The sequence below is a fragment of the Bos indicus x Bos taurus genome, chromosome 7, assembly GCF_003369695.1.
Source record: "Bos indicus x Bos taurus breed Angus x Brahman F1 hybrid chromosome 7, Bos_hybrid_MaternalHap_v2.0, whole genome shotgun sequence".
Lineage (NCBI taxonomy): Eukaryota > Metazoa > Chordata > Mammalia > Artiodactyla > Bovidae > Bos > Bos indicus x Bos taurus.
The window spans coordinates 106,726,213-106,745,686 of record NC_040082.1 but is presented as its reverse complement, the minus strand read 5'-3'; the positions used below and the strand labels follow the sequence as shown (position 1 = coordinate 106,745,686).

The following is a 19,474-nucleotide window of genomic DNA, read 5'->3' as shown; positions in this document are numbered from 1 at the left end:
AGAATATATGAGGAAGTCTTACAACTCAACAATAAAAAAGAACCTAATTTAAAAAGGAACAAAGGGGACTTCCCTGATGGTCCAGTGATTAAGAATCCGCCTCGCAATACAGGGAACTAGAGTCTGATCCCTGGTCAGGGAACTAAGATCCCTCTTGCCACAGAGCTACTAAGGCCTCACCCTGCAGCTACTGAGCCTATGCACTCTGGAGCCGGCAGGCCACAACAAAAGATGGAGTCCGTGACCAAAACAAAAGATCCCGCAGAACACATTGGAGACCCCAAGTGCTGCAACTAAGATCCAATGCAGTCAAGTAAGTAAAGGATTTGAATAGACATTTTTCTAAAGAACAGCCTGCTGTACACCTGGAAGTACGCAATATTGTAAACCAACGATTTGTGTTGTTGTTGTTGTTTAGTCACTAAGCTGTGCCCGATTCTTTTGTGACCCCATGGACTGTGGCCCACCAGACTCCTCTGTCCATGGGATTTCCCAGGCAAGAATACTGGAGTGGGTTGCCATTTCCTTCTCCAGGGGATCTTCCCAACCCAGGTATGGAATCCATGGTCTCCTGCATTGGCAGGCAAGTTCTTTACCACTGAGCCAGCTGGGAAACCCATAAATCAATTATCCTCCAGTAAATGTTAAAAATAAAAAGACCAAATACACCAGAAAAAAAGAAGAAGAAGAAGGCTGATAGGCCTTCCCTGGTGGCATGGTGGATAAGAATCCACTTTCCAATGCAGGGGACCCAGGTTTGATCCCTGGTCCAGGAAGATTCCACAAGCCTTGGAGCAACTATGCCCGCATACCACAACTTCTGAGTCGGCTCTCTGGAGCCCGAGAGCCGCAGCTACTGAGCCCCAGTGCCACTGCTGCTGGAGCCTGCGGGCCTAGAGCCACGCACCGCAGCCAGGGGAGCCCACACGCCTAGAACCCGTGCTCCTCCAGAGAGGCCAGCACAATGAGAAGCCTGCTCAGCGCAACTAGGGAAAGCCTGCACTCAGCAGTGAAGACCCAGTACAACCGAAAAAGAGTGACTGATAAATACTTGGAAAGATGTACAGCGTCATTAGCCATTAGACAAATGCAAATCCAAACCACAGTGAGATACCACCTCACACCCACAGGGGTGGCTATAATTTTTTTTTTTTTTAAGTAACAAGTGTTGAGGATGTGGAGAAATTGAATCCCTCTTAAGTTGCTGATAGGAAGGAAAAATGGTGCAGCCACTTTGCAAAAGTTTGTCATTTCCTTAAAAAGTTAAACGTAGAGTTACTATATGATCCAACCATTCTCCCTAGGTAAGTGGTCACACAAAAACTTACACATGCATGTTCATAGCAGCATTGTTAATAATAATCAAAAGGTGGAAATAACCCAAATGTCCATCAACTGATGAATAGATGAACAAAATATAATCTAACAATGGAGTACTGCTGCGGCTGCTAAGTCGCCTCAGTCGTGTCCGACTCTGTGCGACCCCACAGATGGCAGCCCACCAGGCTCCCCCGTCCCTGGGATTCTCCAGGCAAGAACACTGGAGTGGGTTGCCATTTCCTTCTCCAATGCATGAAAGTGAAAAGGGAAAGTGAAGTCGCTCAGTCGTGTCCGACTCTTAGCGACCCCATGGACTGCAGCTCACCAGGCTCCTCCATCCATGGGATTTTCCAGGCAAGAGTACTGGAGTGGGGTGCCGTTGCCTTCTCCGAATAGAGTATTAGTTGCCCGTAAAAAGGAAGGAAGCACTGATACACAGCATCTTGGATGAACTTTGAAAACGTGCTCTATGTCACCAAAGACCACATGCTATATGACTTCCTTTTATATGAAATGTCCAGACAAATCTGTGAAAGCAGATCAGGAGTTGCTGAGCGGGAGGAGGCGGAAATGTGGAATGACTAGTAATGAGAACAGGATTTCTCCCTGGGGCGATGAAAGTGTCCTGGAATTAGGTAGTGGTGAGAATTGCCTGTCATGAATTAGCTACAAGTCACTGAATTATATATACCCTTAAGGGTAAACGTTATGATGTGTGAATTATATCTCAAAAAAATCAGCACTAATAAAAGTGCAATACATATCACATGAAACCACCCTGTAAAATCCTCCGTCGCTTCCTGTGTTTGTTTTCTATTGCCAGCTGTGACAAATGAACACATTGTAGCTTACAAAGCACAAATTTATGATCTTCCGTTTCTGTGGGTTCCAAGTCCAACGTGGCTCTTGTTGGGCTAAAATCAAGGTGTTAGCAGGGGATTCCTCCTGGAGGCTCTGGAGCAGTGGCCACTTCCTGGCCTTTGCCACCTGCGTTCCGTGGCTCACAGTCCCTCCGTCTTCAAAGCCCACAACACAGTGTCTCTGACTCTATGTCATTGCCTCTCTTTCACTGACCACAGTTGGGAGAGTTTGTCCACTTTAAAGAACACATGATTAGATGTAAATCAGCTATGTGTGTGTGTGTGTGTGTGTGTTCAGTCGCGTCCAACTCTTTGCGACCCCATAGACTTGTAGCCCTCCAGGCTCCTCTGTCCATGGGATTTTCCAGGCAAGAATACTGGAGTGGGTTGCCATTTCTACTGTACTTCAATTTGAAGGAAAAAAAAAGGACACATGAATTAGATTGTGCCCATTTGTGTAATCCAAGTTAATCCTTCCACTTCAAAGTCGTTAACATCAATCTTCTTGAGAGTTCTTTTCTTGTAAGTGGTTCTGAGATCACCATACCGACATCTTTGGCGGCCATTCCTCCACCAGCCACAGTTTCCATCACAAGGTGAGCAAAAGCCAGAGTCCTTGCCCTGACTTACAAGACTCTCCGGTCAGGCCCGCCTGCCTCTCTAACTTAGCCATACGGCTGTCTCCCTCTCCCCTTACCCGACAGCGTCCTGGTCTCTTTACACACTCTTTACTGTTTCTGGCTGTGCTGTGTCTTTGTCGCTGCACGCAGGCTGTCTCCAGTTACGCAGAGCCGGGGCTACTCTCTAGCTGTAGTGCTTGGGCCTCTCGTTGCAGGGTCTTCTCTTGGGGGGCACAAGCTCCCGGGCCTGTAGGCCTCAGTAGTTGCTGCACGTGGGCTCCAGAGCGCAGGGTCAGTAGCTGTGGTTCCATGAGGCACGAGGGGGCTTCCTGAACCAGGGATGGAACCGGTGTCCCCAGCATTGCAAGGCAGATTCTTACACTGGACCACCAGGGGAACCCCACGCCTGGGGCCTTGGCACTGGCTGTTTCCTCTGCCTAAACATTTACTCTTTGGCCCTCTTCCCACCTGACTTCTCCTTGTCACTCTGATCTCGGCTTTGATGTCACCTTAGAGACATGCAAACTCCAATAAGCCTTCTAGTCACTCTAGTTTAAGTCACCAGAAAGCACCTGCCCCTGCTGATGGGGTATGTTTGTTCGTGTGGCGTCTCATCATCTCCATCCTAATTGCTCGGGACCTCATCGGTGTCTGTGTGACACTGGAATCATGTGTGGCACCTAGAAGCTGCTCAGTTGCTGCTTTTCAGTCACTGAGTCGTGTCTGACGCTGTGTGACCCCATGGACTGCAGCACGCCAGGCTCCCCCTATCCCTCGCCATCTCCCGGAGTTTGCCCAAGTTCATGTCCATTGAGTCAGTGATGCCATCCAACCATCTCATCCTCTGTCACCCTCTTCTTCTCCCCCTGCCTTCAATCTTTCCCAGCATCAGGGTCTTTTCCAATGAGTTGGCTGTTTGCATCAGGTGGCCAAAGTATTGGAGCTTCAGCTTCAGCATCAGTCCTGCTAAATTAACATTGCAGGACCCTAGGATAGTTCCGTTGGGGTTTTACTTATGCACTGAAAGGCATAAATAAATAGGGCAACATGTGAACAGCTTTCAAATTACTGGACTTTGAAATTTCATATTTGTGTTATTTGAATTTGCAGTGTTTAAGGAGAAATGTCTTGAATATTTGAATATTACTGTTTAGATTTGGTACAAATTGAATTTATTTGAAACACATCAGTTCTGTCCTTTCATAGGAAATTTCAACAGAACTGGCAGGCTCGATATGGAGGATCTTTACTCTCGTGCCCAGAATGACTCTTCACCTTCTCACGCGCGCCTCTGTCCCCTCTCTTTCAGAAAGCACGCTCTGAATTGCCATCGGATGAAGCCTGCGCTCTTCAGCGTGCTCTGTGAGATCAAGGAAAAGACAGGTAGGCCATTGAGAAGGCGCTTCCTGTGTGGATCCAGACCCACAGCCACTTTGTACCTCTGGTCCGGGCTCAGTCCTAACACGCATCCTGAGCCATCTTGCTCGTCACATCCCTCTCTGGCAGCAGTGGTGCAGATGATTCACTTCTGACTTGTCACAGCCCCGCTTTCTGGTGTATTACCCTCATTTATTTCATAGTTTGTAACCGGAGAAGTACTGTTGCCAGCAAGTAACAAGCAGCTGCATTCTGTGTATAAGATGTCAGAGGCATTGTGGCATTCCGTTGTTTTACAAAAGGATCTACCATGACAGAATTCGGAAAATAGAATAATTGTGTTTTGGTTGTTTTAAGCATCCAAAGTAAGCCCCATGGAAGTTTCTGCCATTGGAAGTTCTTTTGTTTAAAAAAAAAATCTTTTTATTTTGAACTAATTTAGACTTGCAGAAAGTTGAAAAACTAGTACAGAACATTCTCATATACCCTTCTCCCAGCTTCTTCTAGTGGCAACACCCTCAAAACCGTTGTTGTTCAGTCACTAATTCGTGTCCGACTCTGCGATCTCATGGGCTGCAGCACGCCAGGCTTCCCTGTCCTTCACTATCTCCCAGAGTTTGCTCAAACTCATGTCCATTGGGTCGGTGATGCCATCTAACCACCTTATCCTCTGTCACCTCTCCCACCTCCTGCCTTCCATTTTTCCCAGCATCAGGGTCTTTTCCAGTGAGTCAGTTCTTCACATCAGGTGGCCAAAGTATTGGAGCTTAAGCTTCAGCATCAGTCCTTCCAATTCAGGCTTGATTTCCTTTAGGATTGCCTGGTTTGATTTCCTTTTTATCCAAGGGACTCTCAAGTCTTTTCTAGCACCACAGTTTGAAGGCATCAATTCTTTGGTGATCAGCCTTTTTTATTGTCCAGCTTTCACATCCGTACATGACTAGTGGAAAAACCATAACTTTGAGCAGGCCTTTGTCAGCAAAGTAATGTCTCCGCTTTTTATATGTGTCTAGGTTTGTCATAGCTTTTCTGCCAAGAAGTAAGCGTCTTTTAATTTCATGGCTGCAATCACTGTCCACAGTAATTTTGGAGCCCAAAAAAACAAAGTCTGTCACTGTTTCCATTGTGCAGTGATTAAAACCAGGAAACTGACGTTGGTACAATGCTCTGTAACTGAGCAACAGGCCCTATTTGAATGTCCCTGGGTTTGGTCCTAAATGCCCTTTTTCTGCTTCAGGATCCACGTTGCATGTAGTCATCGAGTCTCCTCAGTTACCACCCATCTGTGAAGTTTTCTCCCTCGTTGTTCCTCATTCATGACGTTCATACTTGTGCTGAGGACTGCTCAGTCATTTTATAGAGAGTCCTTCAGTTGTGTGTCCGTTGCTTCTGCATAATTAGACTGAGGTTGTGCGTCTTTGGCAGAAATCATGTCTGAGGTATGTGCTGTCAATAAATCCTACCACTGATAGTTCTGGCCTTGATCACTTGGTAAAGGTTAGTAACAGTTTGAAGGTTTGTTTGTTTGTTTGTTTTAACTTTTGATTGCGCTGGGTCTTCGTTGTTGCTCACAGGCCTTTAATTGCAGCAAACAGGGGCTGCTCTTCTTTGCACGGGCTTCTCGTTGTGGGGGCTTCTCTGGTTGCAGAGCACAGGCTCTAGGCACGTGAGCTTCCGAAGCTGCAGCTCACAGGCTCAGCAGTCACGGCTCGTGGGCTCTGGAACATGGGCTCCGTAATTGTGGCACACAGGTTTAGTTGCTCCACGGCATGTGGAATCTTCCCAAATCAGGGATCGAACCTGTGTCCCCTGGGCTGGCAGGGGGATTCTTATCCACTGGCCCACCAGGGAAGTCCCCTGAAGATGGTTTATAAGAGAAGCCAGCAAATATGGTGAAGATATCTTTAAAACTAAAGTCCTCAATAGAAGGGTTGTCACTTGATTAGAGTGAGTTGGTCTCTTGAGAGCAGTTATTTGAACATTGCGTGTCACTTTAGAGCACAGCTCTTCAGTAAGACTGGGGCTTGTAGAAAGTACATATGTGGTACAAAAGTATGTTTCTTTTTCTATTTGTTAATTCAGTTATTTCGGGGTCCTCGTTGCTTTATGTGGGCTTCCCTTGTTGCGGAGCACAGGCTCTAGGCATGCATGGGTTCCCGCAGTTGCAGCTGGCGGGCCCAGAGCATGCAGGCTCCGTAGTGATGGTGCAGGGTTAGTTGCCCTCCGGCCTGTGGGATCTTTCCAGACTGGGGATTGAACCCATGTATCCTGCATTGGTGGGTGGTTTCCTATCCACCAGGGAAGTTCAAGATTGGTGCAAGATTGATGTATACTTGACATGGACAGTGGCAGAGGGCAGTGACATGGCCTGAATTCCTTTTTGCTTCTGGTTCCATCACCTTGGCACGTGACTGAAAATGCTCCTGTCCCTAGTCCTTCCCTGTGAAGTGGGGACAGTGATAACACTTAGCTCATGATGACTGAAGACTGTGTGAGTTCATAGATGTAAGGTTATGGGTGCAGTGCTGGCCTCCAATAGTTATCTGATGACTGAAAGAGAAATTCAATTTTAAACCTATTTAAGTTTCACCCAAATGCTGTAAGGACATAATATTCTTTTTTTCCTCCCACAGTTTGAATATTTTTTATTGTGATAAAATATACATAACATAGAATTTACCCCTTCAACCACTTCTAAGTGTACAGTTTAGTGGTATTCAGTACATGCACATTGTTGTACAGCCATCACCACATCCACCTCCACACATTTTCATCTTCCTAAACTGAGACTTTTCGTAAGAACTAGCCTGTGGTATGAGTGTGTGTGCTAAGTTGCTTCAATCCTTGCTGACTCTTTGCAGCCCTATGGACTGTGGCCCGCCAGGCTCCTCTGTCCATGGGATTCTCCAGGCAAGAATACTGGAGTGGGTTGCCTGCCCTCCTCCAGGGGATCTTCCTGACGTAGGGATCAACCCCATATCTTTTACATCTCCTGCATTGGCAGGTAGGTTCTTTACCACTAGCGCTACCTGGGAAGCCCAGCTTGTGGTGTATTTCTTTTTTAATTATTTTACTTTCCATGCACTCTGTAACCCAGAAACTTACATTCCATTTGGTTTACAAAGCCACTATAGTTTGAGTGGTCTGCGTTTGTTCTGATAAGCTTGTTTATGCGTGTTTAACTTTTTATTTGGAAACAATCACAGATTTACATAAATGTTCCAAGAATAGCACAAATAAATTTTCTCTCTGCACTGTTGGAGGGTAAGTTGCTGCCGCGATGCCTCATGACCCCTGCACACTTGAGCACATTTCCAATGAACAGGGCACCGTCTCCTGTTTACCCACAGAACAACCATCATGGTCAGAAGAGGAACACTGATACGTCACCCACCAAGGAACCCTCAGATCTTGTTCAGGCTCTGCCAGTTGTCCCAGTGATGTCTTTTAGAGAAAAGGACAAAAAGAGTCAAGGCCTCATGTTGCCTTTAGTTGTCACATCTCTTTGGTCTTGTTGCATCTGTGATAAGACCCCTGTGTTTCCTTGACTCTCATGACCTTGAGCATCTTGAAGATCGCAGGCGAGCCCTCTTCCTTTGGGCTTACATGGTGTTTCCCCATGATGAGACTTCTACTACACATCCTCAAAAGGAAGCCATGCCTCTTGTCACGCAAAGACTGGTCAGTGGTGCCCACAGTGGCTCTGTCCCCTCTTGGTGACTAACTCTGATAACTCAAGTAAGGTGGTGTCTGCCAGAGTTCTCCTTTTTAAAGTCGCTCCTTTTCCCTTTGTAATAAGTATTCTGTCAGAGGTACTCTAAGACTACTCCTTATTAAATTTCCCATTTATTCATCTTTGGGTTTTGTATCGCTATTGATTCATGGAGTATTATTTAACACAGTGAGTTACTATTATCTCTTCTCTTTCTCTCTCTCTGTTTTTGGCCATGCGGTACAGCTCGCAGAATCTTAGTTCCCCAACCGAGGGTGGAACCCATGCGCCCTACCGTGGAAGCATGGAGTCCTAACCACTGGACCACCAGGAAACGCGCTCACTTCAGTGTCTTTAATCGCAGCTCAGCACCACAGGGTTCACTCTCTCTCTCTCTCTGGATTGGTCACTCACCTCTCTGACAGTCAGAACCCTGCGCCCGCCACCCTTGCTGCTTTACTCGTTTAATCAGTCACCCCTCCCGTCTCGTGTGTATCCCTCCTCCTCCCCACGTGGATCCCTTTTCACCACCTCAGCCCCTGACCCGGATCCCCGCCCACTCCTGCCGGCTGCCCTCCTCACCTTCCTCAGCCTCCAACGGCCCGAGCCAGGTCGCCCTGCCCTGTGGACAGGCCTTTGCCCAACAGGCCTATAATGCCCCACCCCTGAGCTCCTGCTCAGGTGCTTCTCACAGGTGTCTGAATGTCTAGTGGTCTGTCTTCTCTGTTCCTTATTCATGTATGTTTTTATTTGTGTTCCTTATTTCTGTTATGGGGTGCAGATATTATGGCTTCCAGTAAACAAAGGTTGGGCTTTTGGGGGGTTTGTAAACAAGTTTGCTCTCAACGCCTCACAGCACCTCCCTCCAGAACTCTGTATGAACCAGATAAGCAGCATTCCTGCAACTGAAAAGCAGCACAACCCAGGAGTCCCGTGGGCTGGAAGACACTGCCCTCGGGACACGTGGTGTGTGTCCAGCGCCTGGAGCTCCTGGCACAGTCACGTGCTCCTTAGCACCAGGTGGACTGTGTGATGTCGATCACCTTCCTCAAAATCGTGCAGCGTTGGTGCCTCTCTCTGAGACGTGCTGTCGCCCAGCCAGCCCCCACCTGCCCCTGGAGGGGAGAAACAGCCCTCTGGGGGCTCCCCACGGCCCCAAACAGTTGGCCCTATCGTCAGAGCGCCTCGGCTGTGTGGATCCTTGAGGTTTTTATTGACAACTTAGCTATGCAAATAATAACCAATCTTTAAAAGTCGTTTCATCAGCTGTCATCTCAAGAAGCTGTGGCTCTTGACAAGCTTTTCCCATCAGCGAGGTGCTGGGACTGATTAGAAAACTGCTTCCTGAGTGCCGCGGCTGCACTGTCTGGGCGCATCTACTTTTGCTTCATCTGATTCTGTATGTACGGACGTGACAACAGCCGTTAGTCAGCTTCCAACTCAGCAATTTCAGGAGAAAAAGAACGACTCGACACTTACTGCCATCAGGACTGGCTGAGGTGCCCTTTTTAGCCCACGCCGTTGCCCTGGCCCATCCTCCCAGGCTGTAGGGGTCACACTCAGGGCTTCTGACCCCACCCAGCCTGAGTCCCAAGGCAGCTGTGGGGCCCACAGTATAGGCCACGTGTCAGATCTGGGCTTTTTTTTTTTTTCCAGAAAATCATGCTTCCTTTCCACTGATTGACTCAAACATCAGGGTGCCTGGTACATTTGGGGGCATGGCATCAGGATGGAGCAGCACCACTCAGCCTTGAAAAACACAAGCCATCACGACTGCCGAGAGCTGCCTAAACGTCAGGCTCAGTGTGGCCAGGAGTCTTTTCATATTAGCAGGAAGCGCAGTCATGGGAGTACTGTGTGTCCAACACGCGGGCCGCCGGCCTTCCCGTCTCAGGACGGACCATAAAGGAAAGAAGCGAGATCTCAGTTCTGCCTGAGCTTTCCCCAACGCCCTGACCAGGAATGACCAGAAAACTGCTGGCGGTCCTGACCCTGCACTGGGTTCCTGGGGGCCTCTGCCCAGTGAGCAGTCCTGGGGGTTGGGCCTCCTGGGGCACTCACAGCAGGAGATGGCACATCAGCTGCTGCTTTTTTTTTTAAAGGTTGATTTTATTTTTTGGCTGTGGTGGGTCTTCGTTGCTGCCCAGGGGCTTTCTCTAGTTGCAGAGAGCAGGGGCTGCTCTGCATTGCGATGCACAGGCTTCTCATCATAGAGGCTTCTCTTGTTGCAGAGCGCAGGCTCTGTGATTGTTTCACAGCACGTGGGTTCTTCCTGGACCAGGGTGGATCAAACCAGTGTCTCTTGCATTGCAAGGCAGAGTTTTAACCACTGGACCACCAGAGCAGCCCCACATCGGCTTTTTTATTTAACCCAAATTTGCCTCTGGCTAATGTCTGCGACAAGTGTTTAGGATAAGAACTAAAACCAAACCTGCACAGAGGATTTAAAGGCCCGTACCCAGGTGGCTCAGTGATAAAATAGTCTGCCTGCCAATGCAGGAAACACTAGATTGATCTCTGGCTCTGGAACATGCCCGGGAGGAGGAAATGGCAACCCACTCCAGCATTCTTGCCTGGAAATCCCATGAACAGAGCCTGGCCAGCTACAGTCCATAAGATCGCAGAGAGTCAGACACGACTGAGCACAAACTCGAGGCACTGATGGGGTGTGGGCCCCAGCAGGGCAGCTCCGCGAGTTTCAGCATCATTGCCCCAACCTTCCAGTGGCCCCAGGCAGACATTTACTTCACTCCTATTTTGAAGATGAGCATAGTGGAGTCCAGAGAGAGGGTTGCACCCCAGTAACCCATAGCCAGGCCCCGTGCTGCCCCTCCACACGCTGTTCTGGCTCAGGGAGGGAACCCTGCACCCACAGGCCCCAGGCACTGCCTCCATGTCTGCTGCTCTCGTTGGCTCCACGGCGGCTCCTGGCCTCTGGCATCTGTCTCCTCCCGTGAGTGCAGTGTCTCTGACTGGCCGTGTCCTAGGTCTCTGGCATCTGTCTCCTCCCGTGAGTGCAGGGTCTCTGACTGGCCGTGTCCTAGGTCTCTGGCATCTGTCTCCTCCCGTGAGTGCAGGGTCTCTGACTGGCCGTGTCCTAGGTCTCTGGCATCTGTCTCCTCCCGTGAGTGCAGGGTCTCTGACTGGCCGTGTCCTAGGTCTCTGGCATCTGTCTCCTCCCGTGAGTGCAGGGTCTCTGACTGGCCGTGTCCTAGGTCTCTGGCATCTGTCTCCTCCCGTGAGTGCAGGGTCTCTGACTGGCCGTGTCCTAGGTCTCTGGCATCTGTCTCCTCCCGTGAGTGCAGGGTCTCTGACTGGCCGTGTCCTAGGTCTCTGGCATCTGTCTCCTCCCGTGAGTGCAGGGTCTCTGACTGGCCGTGTCCTAGGTCTCTGGCATCTGTCTCCTCCCGTGAGTGCAGGGTCTCTGACTGGCCGTGTCCTAGGTCTCTGCCATCTGTCTCCTCCCGTGAGTGCAGGGTCTCTGACTGGCCGTGTCCTAGGTCTCTGGCATCTGTCTCCTCCCGTGAGTGCAGGGTCTCTGACTGGCCGTGTCCTAGGTCTCTGGCATCTGTCTCCTCCCGTGAGTGCAGGGTCTCTGACTGGCCGTGTCCTAGGTCTCTGGCATCTGTCTCCTCCCGTGAGTGCAGGGTCTCTGACTGGCCGTGTCCTAGGTCTCTGGCATCTGTCTCCTCCCGTGAGTGCAGGGTCTCTGACTGGCCGTGTCCTAGGTCTCTGGCATCTGTCTCCTCCCGTGAGTGCAGGGTCTCTGACTGGCCGTGTCCTAGGTCTCTGGCATCTGTCTCCTCCCGTGAGTGCAGGGTCTCTGACTGGCCGTGTCCTAGGTCTCTGGCATCTGTCTCCTCCCGTGAGTGCAGGGTCTCTGACTGGCCGTGTCCTAGGTCTCTGGCATCTGTCTCCTCCCGTGAGTGCAGGGTCTCTGACTGGCCGTGTCCTAGGTCTCTGGCATCTGTCTCCTCCCGTGAGTGCAGGGTCTCTGACTGGCCGTGTCCTAGGTCTCTGGCATCTGTCTCCTCCCGTGAGTGCAGGGTCTCTGACTGGCCGTGTCCTAGGTCTCTGGCATCTGTCTCCTCCCGTGAGTGCAGGGTCTCTGACTGGCCGTGTCCTAGGTCTCTGGCATCTGTCTCCTCTCATGAGTGCAGGGTCTCTGACTGGCCGTGTCCTAGGTCTCTGGCATCTGTCTCCTCCCGTGAGTGCAGGGTCTCTGACTGGCCGTGTCCTAGGTCTCTGGCATCTGTCTCCTCCCGTGAGTGCAGGGTCTCTGACTGGCCGTGTCCTAGGTCTCTGGCATCTGTCTCCTCCCGTGAGTGCAGGGTCTCTGGCCGTGTGCTAGGACTGCCCTGGTACCCGACACACAGTGTACACAGCTTGTATTTTTGTTGAATTAAGAGCAGTTTCTGGTGACTGATACCTATTAAGTGAAATCCTTTTACCTTGTACATCTCATGGGATTCAGGAAGATTGGGTTAGGGTTAGCGCTCCTGAGGAGAACTAATAAACCCTTTTTGGAGATCTTTGAAGTTAGCTGGGAGGACCCAGCACTGGCCCAGTCCTCTTCCTGAAACCCTTGGGGCTGTGTGCAGGACAGGACTCTGAGGTGTTTGGGTTTCAGGTGTGTGGTGCTGACAAGGACTGAAGCAGAGCCTGTGTGAAGTGCCTGAGCCTCGGAGCAGGAACAGCCACACACTCTGGTGTGGGTCAGGCTGTACCTGCAAATTAGCTCGAGTGCCAGCTTGTGTAAAAAGCTTTGGCTCTTGGAGCGCCTGGAAGAGCTGCCAGGCATCCCAGGCAATCCGCACAGAGTGCCCTGCCCTGTCTCCTCCAAGCCTGCCTGTCCCCTGTGCTGGCCTGGAGCACACCTCTGGGCTTCACTTCGTCTCTGAGGAGCGAGACGTCCCAGCTCTGCCAGCCTTGCTCTGGAGCCGAGGAGCACCGGCAGCTGCTGTCAGCAGAGTGGGTGTAAACGCCACGCAAAGGACCACCCTTCTCACCGCTGCTCCCCGGGCCTGGGTGGGAGCTCTCAGGCATAGTCATCCAGCATTTTTTTGATTTTGTTTTTTTACTTATGTCTCCCTTCCTCCTCAGCCACTCAGAGCTGTTGCAATTGTAACATCGTGATCGGTAGTTTCAGCCTTCTGGTTGGGTCTGTCCCAAAGACTGCCCTTTGGGCAAGTGTGTGACTTCTTTCGGAATCCGGGCCCCTTCTGCGATCGGCGGGACCTGAGGAGTAGTTCACTGTGGCTGCGCAGGAAGCGGATCTCCTAGAGCTGGGGGTTATTTTTCAGGTTGCTTGGAGTATCCTTTCTTGGCCCCACAGTCTCAGGGTGACTCGTGAATTGAGCCTCCAGTTCTGACCAGCCTATCATAGCTCCTCTGCAGCCATAGACTGTTCATCTATGAACGGTTCATCCCCCAGGGACAATTTACATTTGAATTGACTAAAATCAAAATAAGGCGTTCTTCAGCCACACTAGCCACATCTCCAGTGCTCAGCAGCCACATGCCTGGTGGTTCACATATCAGACAGTACAGATGTAGAACATTCCATCACTGGGGAAATTCTACTGGACAGACAGATGGATTCGTATAGACAAATACACAAATCAAGAATTAAAAAAAAAACCTCTAATGTCCATGATGATGACCAGAGAAACAAAATATGGTCCATCTGTTCGATGGACTGCTGTTCAGCCATGAAAAGAAATGAAGTTTTCTGACACAAACGACAACATTGATGAACCTTGAAAACTTAATTCTAACAACAAGGCCCTACTGTATAGTATAGGGAGCTTTATTTAATATCTTGCAATAACCTATAATGGAAAATAACCTGAGAAATATATATATTATACATATAACATATATAGTACGTTAATAGGATATATATGTTTCTATATTATATAAATAATGTATATATAACAGAATCACTTTGCTGTATACCTGAAACATTGTAAATCAACTATAGTTCAATTAAAAAAGAAAAAACCTCTATGCTGAGGGAAAGAAGCCAGACGAAAATGTCCACATAGCATGTGGCTCCATTTATGTGAACTGTCCAGAAGAGGCGGAAGGAGATGGTTACTAGTTACCAGCGGCTGGGTGGGAGGCTCGGGAGTGACTGCTGCTGGGCCTGGGGTCTCTCTGAGGTGGTGAAAAATTAGGCAATGGTTGTACAACCTGGTGAAAGTGCTGGAAAACCAGTTAGTTAGTCACTGGGAATGGGTGGATTGTATGTCACCTGAATTATTTATCAATAAAGCTTTTATACAAACCACTCAAGATTGATGGATTTTAGTCAGGGGCCCACAGCTTAAGGACTTAGTACACAGATTCTTATAAAGCATCACTTTCTTGCAGTGTCTGTACCTCTCTTGCAGTTTCTTCTTAGGGCTTAACCATTCGCTGAAATTATCCTGCGGGTTTGTCTCTGGTGTGTCTCCTGATCCCCTTCCTGGAACGCCGGCCCACGAATGCACAGACGTGCCTGCAGCGTATCCCAGCCCAGTTACGGGCTTGGCCCACAGTCAATATCGGTAAACCTGGTCATGGTGTGAAAGTGACTAACCTTTCTTGACAGAGAATGCTCCTTTTTATGGTCAACCCTCTCCAGTGTTCTTGCCTGGAGAATCCCAGGGACAGAGGAGCCTAGTGGGCTGCCATCTATGGGGTTGCACAGAGTCAGACACGACTGAAGCGACTTGGCAGCAGCAGCAGCAGAACCTGCTTGACAGCAGTCCCTGGGCCAATCCCTCAGACAGCAGTCCCTGGGCCAATCCCAGGGAGTTAGGTCCAGGGCGGGCCTGAAAATCTGATTTCCAGCCTGGGAATGGGTTGGACATGGTTGTGCGTGTTGCTGGGCTGTCACTCCCTGTGCAGGACTCGGCAAAGTAAAGGTCACACCTTGGGTAGACCAATTTCAGAAGCTTCTAGATATCGTTCTGCTGAAATTAGAGCATTTCTTGGGATAAGAAATAAGTTTGTTTAAGGTAGACAGAAGCCATCCATAAGTGCTGTTTTTCTTGGCTGTTGCTCTTAAATGTTCTCCAAGCCTCACAGGAGAGCGTGGACTAGTTTTCTAGACATGTTACTTGGCTGCATTTTCTATGACAACACTTCTCTGTCTTGTCCTTTTGCCCTGTTGCCACAAGAAGACAAAGCTAAAGCAAACTCCATGCCGTTTTTACTGAACATCAGCAGTTCAGTAGTTTATGACAGAATCACAGGCCTTTAGTTAACAACTGCAAGCGTGTATTGAAATGAAAACGACTTGCATATTTGGTTGAGATTTCAGCACTTAGGTTGTGATGTATTTTAACTAAGGATTCATTAGAACTGATGGAAATTTTCATAGTGTTATACCCCTTCAGTCTGATGAATATCTAACGTTCATGTCAGCTGTGATTTCAGAAATTGATGAGTGTTTGCTAAAGGAATATCCTTTGATTTTTTGCTTTTTTTGGCCTCACCACTCGTCTTGTGAAATCTTAATTCCTGATAAGGGCCCTTGGCAGTAAAAGCGCAGAGACCTAACCAATGGACCACCAGGGCACTCCCTAAAGAAATATTCTTTGGGAAGTCCTATGGGAAAGATGGTAAAGAATCTGCCTTCAGTGTGGTAGACCCAGGTTCGATCCCTGGGTTGGAAAGATCCCCTGGAGAAGAGAATGGCAACCCCCTCCAGTATTCTTGCCTGGAAAGTCCCATGGTCAGAGGATCCTGGCAGGCTACAGTCCTTGGGGTCACAAAGAGTTGGACACAACTGAGAGATGAACACTTTCAGTTTCATGGGACTGAGAAAGTCTAGTGATTTGAAACAACGCTTCAGGGACTGCCCTGGTGGTCCACTGGCTAAGACTCGTCAGGGGACCTGGGTTCAATCCCTGGTCGGGGAACTAGATCCCCCATGCTACAACTAAAATACCCCTCATGCCTCTCAACTAAAGATCCTGCATGCTGCTCTAAGACCTGTGCAGCCAAAGAAATAACATACAAAAAATTTTTTTTAATCAAACAAGGCTTCATCTAGAATCTTGCTTAAAGAACTGACCTGGGAAACATTGCCTCAAAGGTAAATGCAGACAGTTCTCAACACCAGCAGGCTGTGTTCCAAGTTATCCCCAGGAAGCAAGAATCTAAAGGCCCCTTGGCAGTGCGGGTGGCCAGCTGGTCCGAATGCCATTGCTCAGCACTGACCCCACCTGGAAGCCAGTTTGGAGGTGAGGTAGAGGATGAGAGGGGAGTTGTCAGTGGCATCAATGACTCCCTGGGTGACTCCAGCCACACAGGGATGCCCTTCAGCCTGTAAGTAGGTGACGTCTCCCATCTTTACTTTGCCTGTCTGTCCCATTCCAGGTTCTGGTCCCATCCACTTGACTGGCACCTACAGGACACTGTCTGACTTGAAGTAGTGCCTCAAAAGGGTCCCCAGTACATCCAAGTGTGTGTGTGTGTGTGTGTGTGTGTGCACGCGCGCTTTAGGGAGATGCCCCTTATCAGGTTAAGGAGGGTTCTTTCTGTTCCTGGTTTGCTAAGGGTTTTTATCATTAACGGGTGTTGTTTTAATCGATTTGTTTCTTTTTGCATCTTTTGAGATATGCTTTTTCTCTTTGGGGTTGCTGTGGTGCTTTATGTTGATAGATTTACATTGCTTTTCATTGACAATGGTGATTTTTACTGACAGAGTTTGGAAGCCCCCGTGTTCAGAGGGGAGTCTCCTTGGCTGTGGCCCCTGTATCTGCGCTCACACGTGCACACAGATGCTGCTGACTTGGGGCTGCTGGCCACGTTTTACTGTCTCAGCTCTGGTCATGGACGCGTGGGGCTGTGGCTTCTGCCTGCGAGCCCCCACCTTTAGTCTCCATCTGTGAGCGGCTGGTTTTCCTGTGTCTCTCTTTTCTGAAAGTGTTGCAGGAGGTGCTCTCTCTTCCTTGAGGGCCTGGTAGTGCTGGTCCCTAAAATGCCCTGCCAGCCTTTGGGGAGAGGTTTCTTGGCACAGGTCCCTATTTCTGGGCCATGATTCCGTGAGGCCAGGAATGTTACGGGAACCAGAGCCCTGGCAGTGAAGGAGCCAGCAACAGTCCCTGGGTCCCTGGGGAGCAGGGTGGTCCCACACAGCCGTGCAGAGACCACTGTGGCCTTCAGAGCCCCTTCAGGCAGTGGGGCGGTGGGGTGGGCAGCTGGGAAGGTCAGTCTCCCCAGGGGACCTGACCTGAGCCAGGACCTGCCTGATGGGACATCTCTGCTTCCACGTTGGGAAAGTGTCTCTGAGGCAGGAATGGCCTGGGAGACAGGCAGGCGGCCAGGTTGGAGCTGAGTGAGTGAGGAGAGTGGGCAGCAGGAAGCAGTGCCAGGGAGCTTCCCGGAACAGAACCTGAGGACGTGGGGGCCGGGGGGTGGGCCACCTGCTGCTCCTGCTCTGGCCCCATGCCTTCAGGGTGGGTCCCTGGGCCCCTGGGGTGCCTCCCACTGCCCACACCGCCCTCTCGTTGTGCTGCCCCCCACCCTGCCCAGCCCACCTCTTCACCCCAGTCGCTGATGCCCTGCCTTCCTCAGGGCATCACCTCACCTCCCCCTGTTCCCATGCTGTTGCCTTGGCTGAGGTGCTCAGTCCTGGGTCAGAAAGCCTGGTCTGCCTTCTCTGTAAAGGAAGCGCCCGCAGCCTGGATTCCTGCCACATCTGTGATGCCACCAACCTGGCGTTGTTGGGGTTTGAAGGGCCTTGCTTCCTCACTACATGGATCTTCCCGTGACAATGGATTGCTCTTCCCTTACAAGCCAGGCCCGACCCCCTCCTCCTTGCCTAGCGCCTCCATGTTCCCTCGATGGGAGCACCTGGAATGAGCCTTTTACCACATACGGGGCTTTCCTTCAGCATCTCATGTCCAGACTCCTTCAGGGGAGCAGCGCCATCCCCACCCCAAGACTGAGAATGGTCGTGACACGCAGGGAGGCAGGCCTCCCGCACATGTGTGAGAGGAAGCAGCTTTGCCCCCGAGGGTGTCACTGCAGAATTGCCCCTCACCTGGACCTTGTGCGTGGGGCTAGGGCACCCCCGAGCCGCACCCACAGCCTCTGGGAGTGACCCAGGCGCAGTGTGCCCCTGGACACAGGAAGCGTTCTGGCTCACTGCTGCCCAGGACCAATGCGAAACGCAAGGAAGGAAACCAGGAAAGGGAAACAAAAAATGCAGCAGAAGTCTAAAAGAATAAGCTCAAAAATCTCATTAGATCCAATAGACATAACTCTACCCTGTCACGATGCTGGCCTTTACGGAGACAGAAGGCAGACCAGACATGACCTTTAGAGGAGTCCTTGTCTGCATTAGAACGGAAGGAAACACACTAAAATCTCCTGCTTTGTACTGCACGCATAGAAGAAAAGTTGTCAGGGAAGGGGAAGGGTCCAGAGGCACTCTAGGGACGGGGGGACCCGAAGGCAGTGAAGCAGAGGGATGAGGACCCGTCTGGACCCGCACGCGCGGGCTCCTCCTCAGACACGTGTTAGGCTCAGCGACACACAGACGGAGGAGCAGAGTCCCAGACCACAGTCTTGGTAAACACTTTTATTGGAACTCCGCTGCTCATTGGTGTACTATTGCCTGGAGCAAGTTCAGTTCCTAGTCTGGGCTCTCTTACTGGTTTGTAGATGGAAGAGGTCTCTCTTCCTCTGCTTGAAATGAAGTGTTAGTCACTCAGTCGTGTCCAATTCTTTGCAGCCCCATGGACTGTGGCCCGCCAGGCTCCTCTGTCCATGGGATTCTCCGGGCAAGAATACTGGAGTGGGTAGCCATTCCCTTCTCCAGGGGATCTTCACGAGCCAGGGATGGAACCCAGGTCTCCTGCATTGCAGGTGGATTCTTTACTGTCTGAATCACCAGGGAAGCCCTGTCCTCCACTTACAAGGCCACGGTCCTGTGGATTAGGGCCCTGCCCCTATCACCTCATTTGACCTTAATTACTTCTTCACAGGCCCTATTTCACATGGACATTTGGGGTTTCATGTGTGAATTTGGGGAACACAAGTTAGTCCATAGCAGTTCCATACTGTTTCTTATAAAAAAACATAATGTGTTGACATTCATAATTTTATTTTACCTTACTGTGTGGTTTTTAAACCCACAGTAAACTGGGAACATATGGAAATTTGGTGGTTTGGCGGGGAGTGCCTCTGCTTTAGATCCCAGCTCCTCCTCTGAATGCCTCTGACAGTGTCCCTGAGCTGAGCTCCCGGTCTCCAGAGCCACCCGCTCCAAAGTCTAGGGCCCTGGGGGAGCGGAGGAGCACCCCTGGGACCGGAAATGAGCTTGTCGTAATTGATAGTAACGAGTCATCTGCACGCTAATGTGCCCATGTGACATGTGCTAATGACCGCAGTCAAGCCAGGGACAGGGCGCTGGGAAACGGCTGGGCCGTGCTGAGAGCGGCAAAGGGCTCCACACGGGGGCCGCTGACAGATCCCAGAGTTGCTCAGCAGAGCTGTGTCCACAGCTGGGACCACGGTATGTTCGCAAAAACGCACAACTTTGAAGACACAAAACTTCTAACGTGTGTACGCCTGCCGTAACATAC

General features: G+C 50.3%; 1 protein-coding gene across 3 annotated transcripts in view; it reads left to right on the top strand.

Annotated features, from left to right (window-relative positions):
- Nucleotides 1-19,474, top strand: part of PBX4 (PBX homeobox 4) — a 57,451-nt gene that overhangs the window by 17,695 nt on the left and 20,282 nt on the right. For all 3 annotated transcript variants that reach the window (XM_027548408.1, XM_027548409.1, XM_027548410.1), the window contains exon 2: nucleotides 4,110-4,183. In XM_027548408.1, coding sequence (XP_027404209.1) covers nucleotides 4,110-4,183 — 74 coding nt within the window. The remainder of the gene's footprint in view (nucleotides 1-4,109; nucleotides 4,184-19,474) is intronic.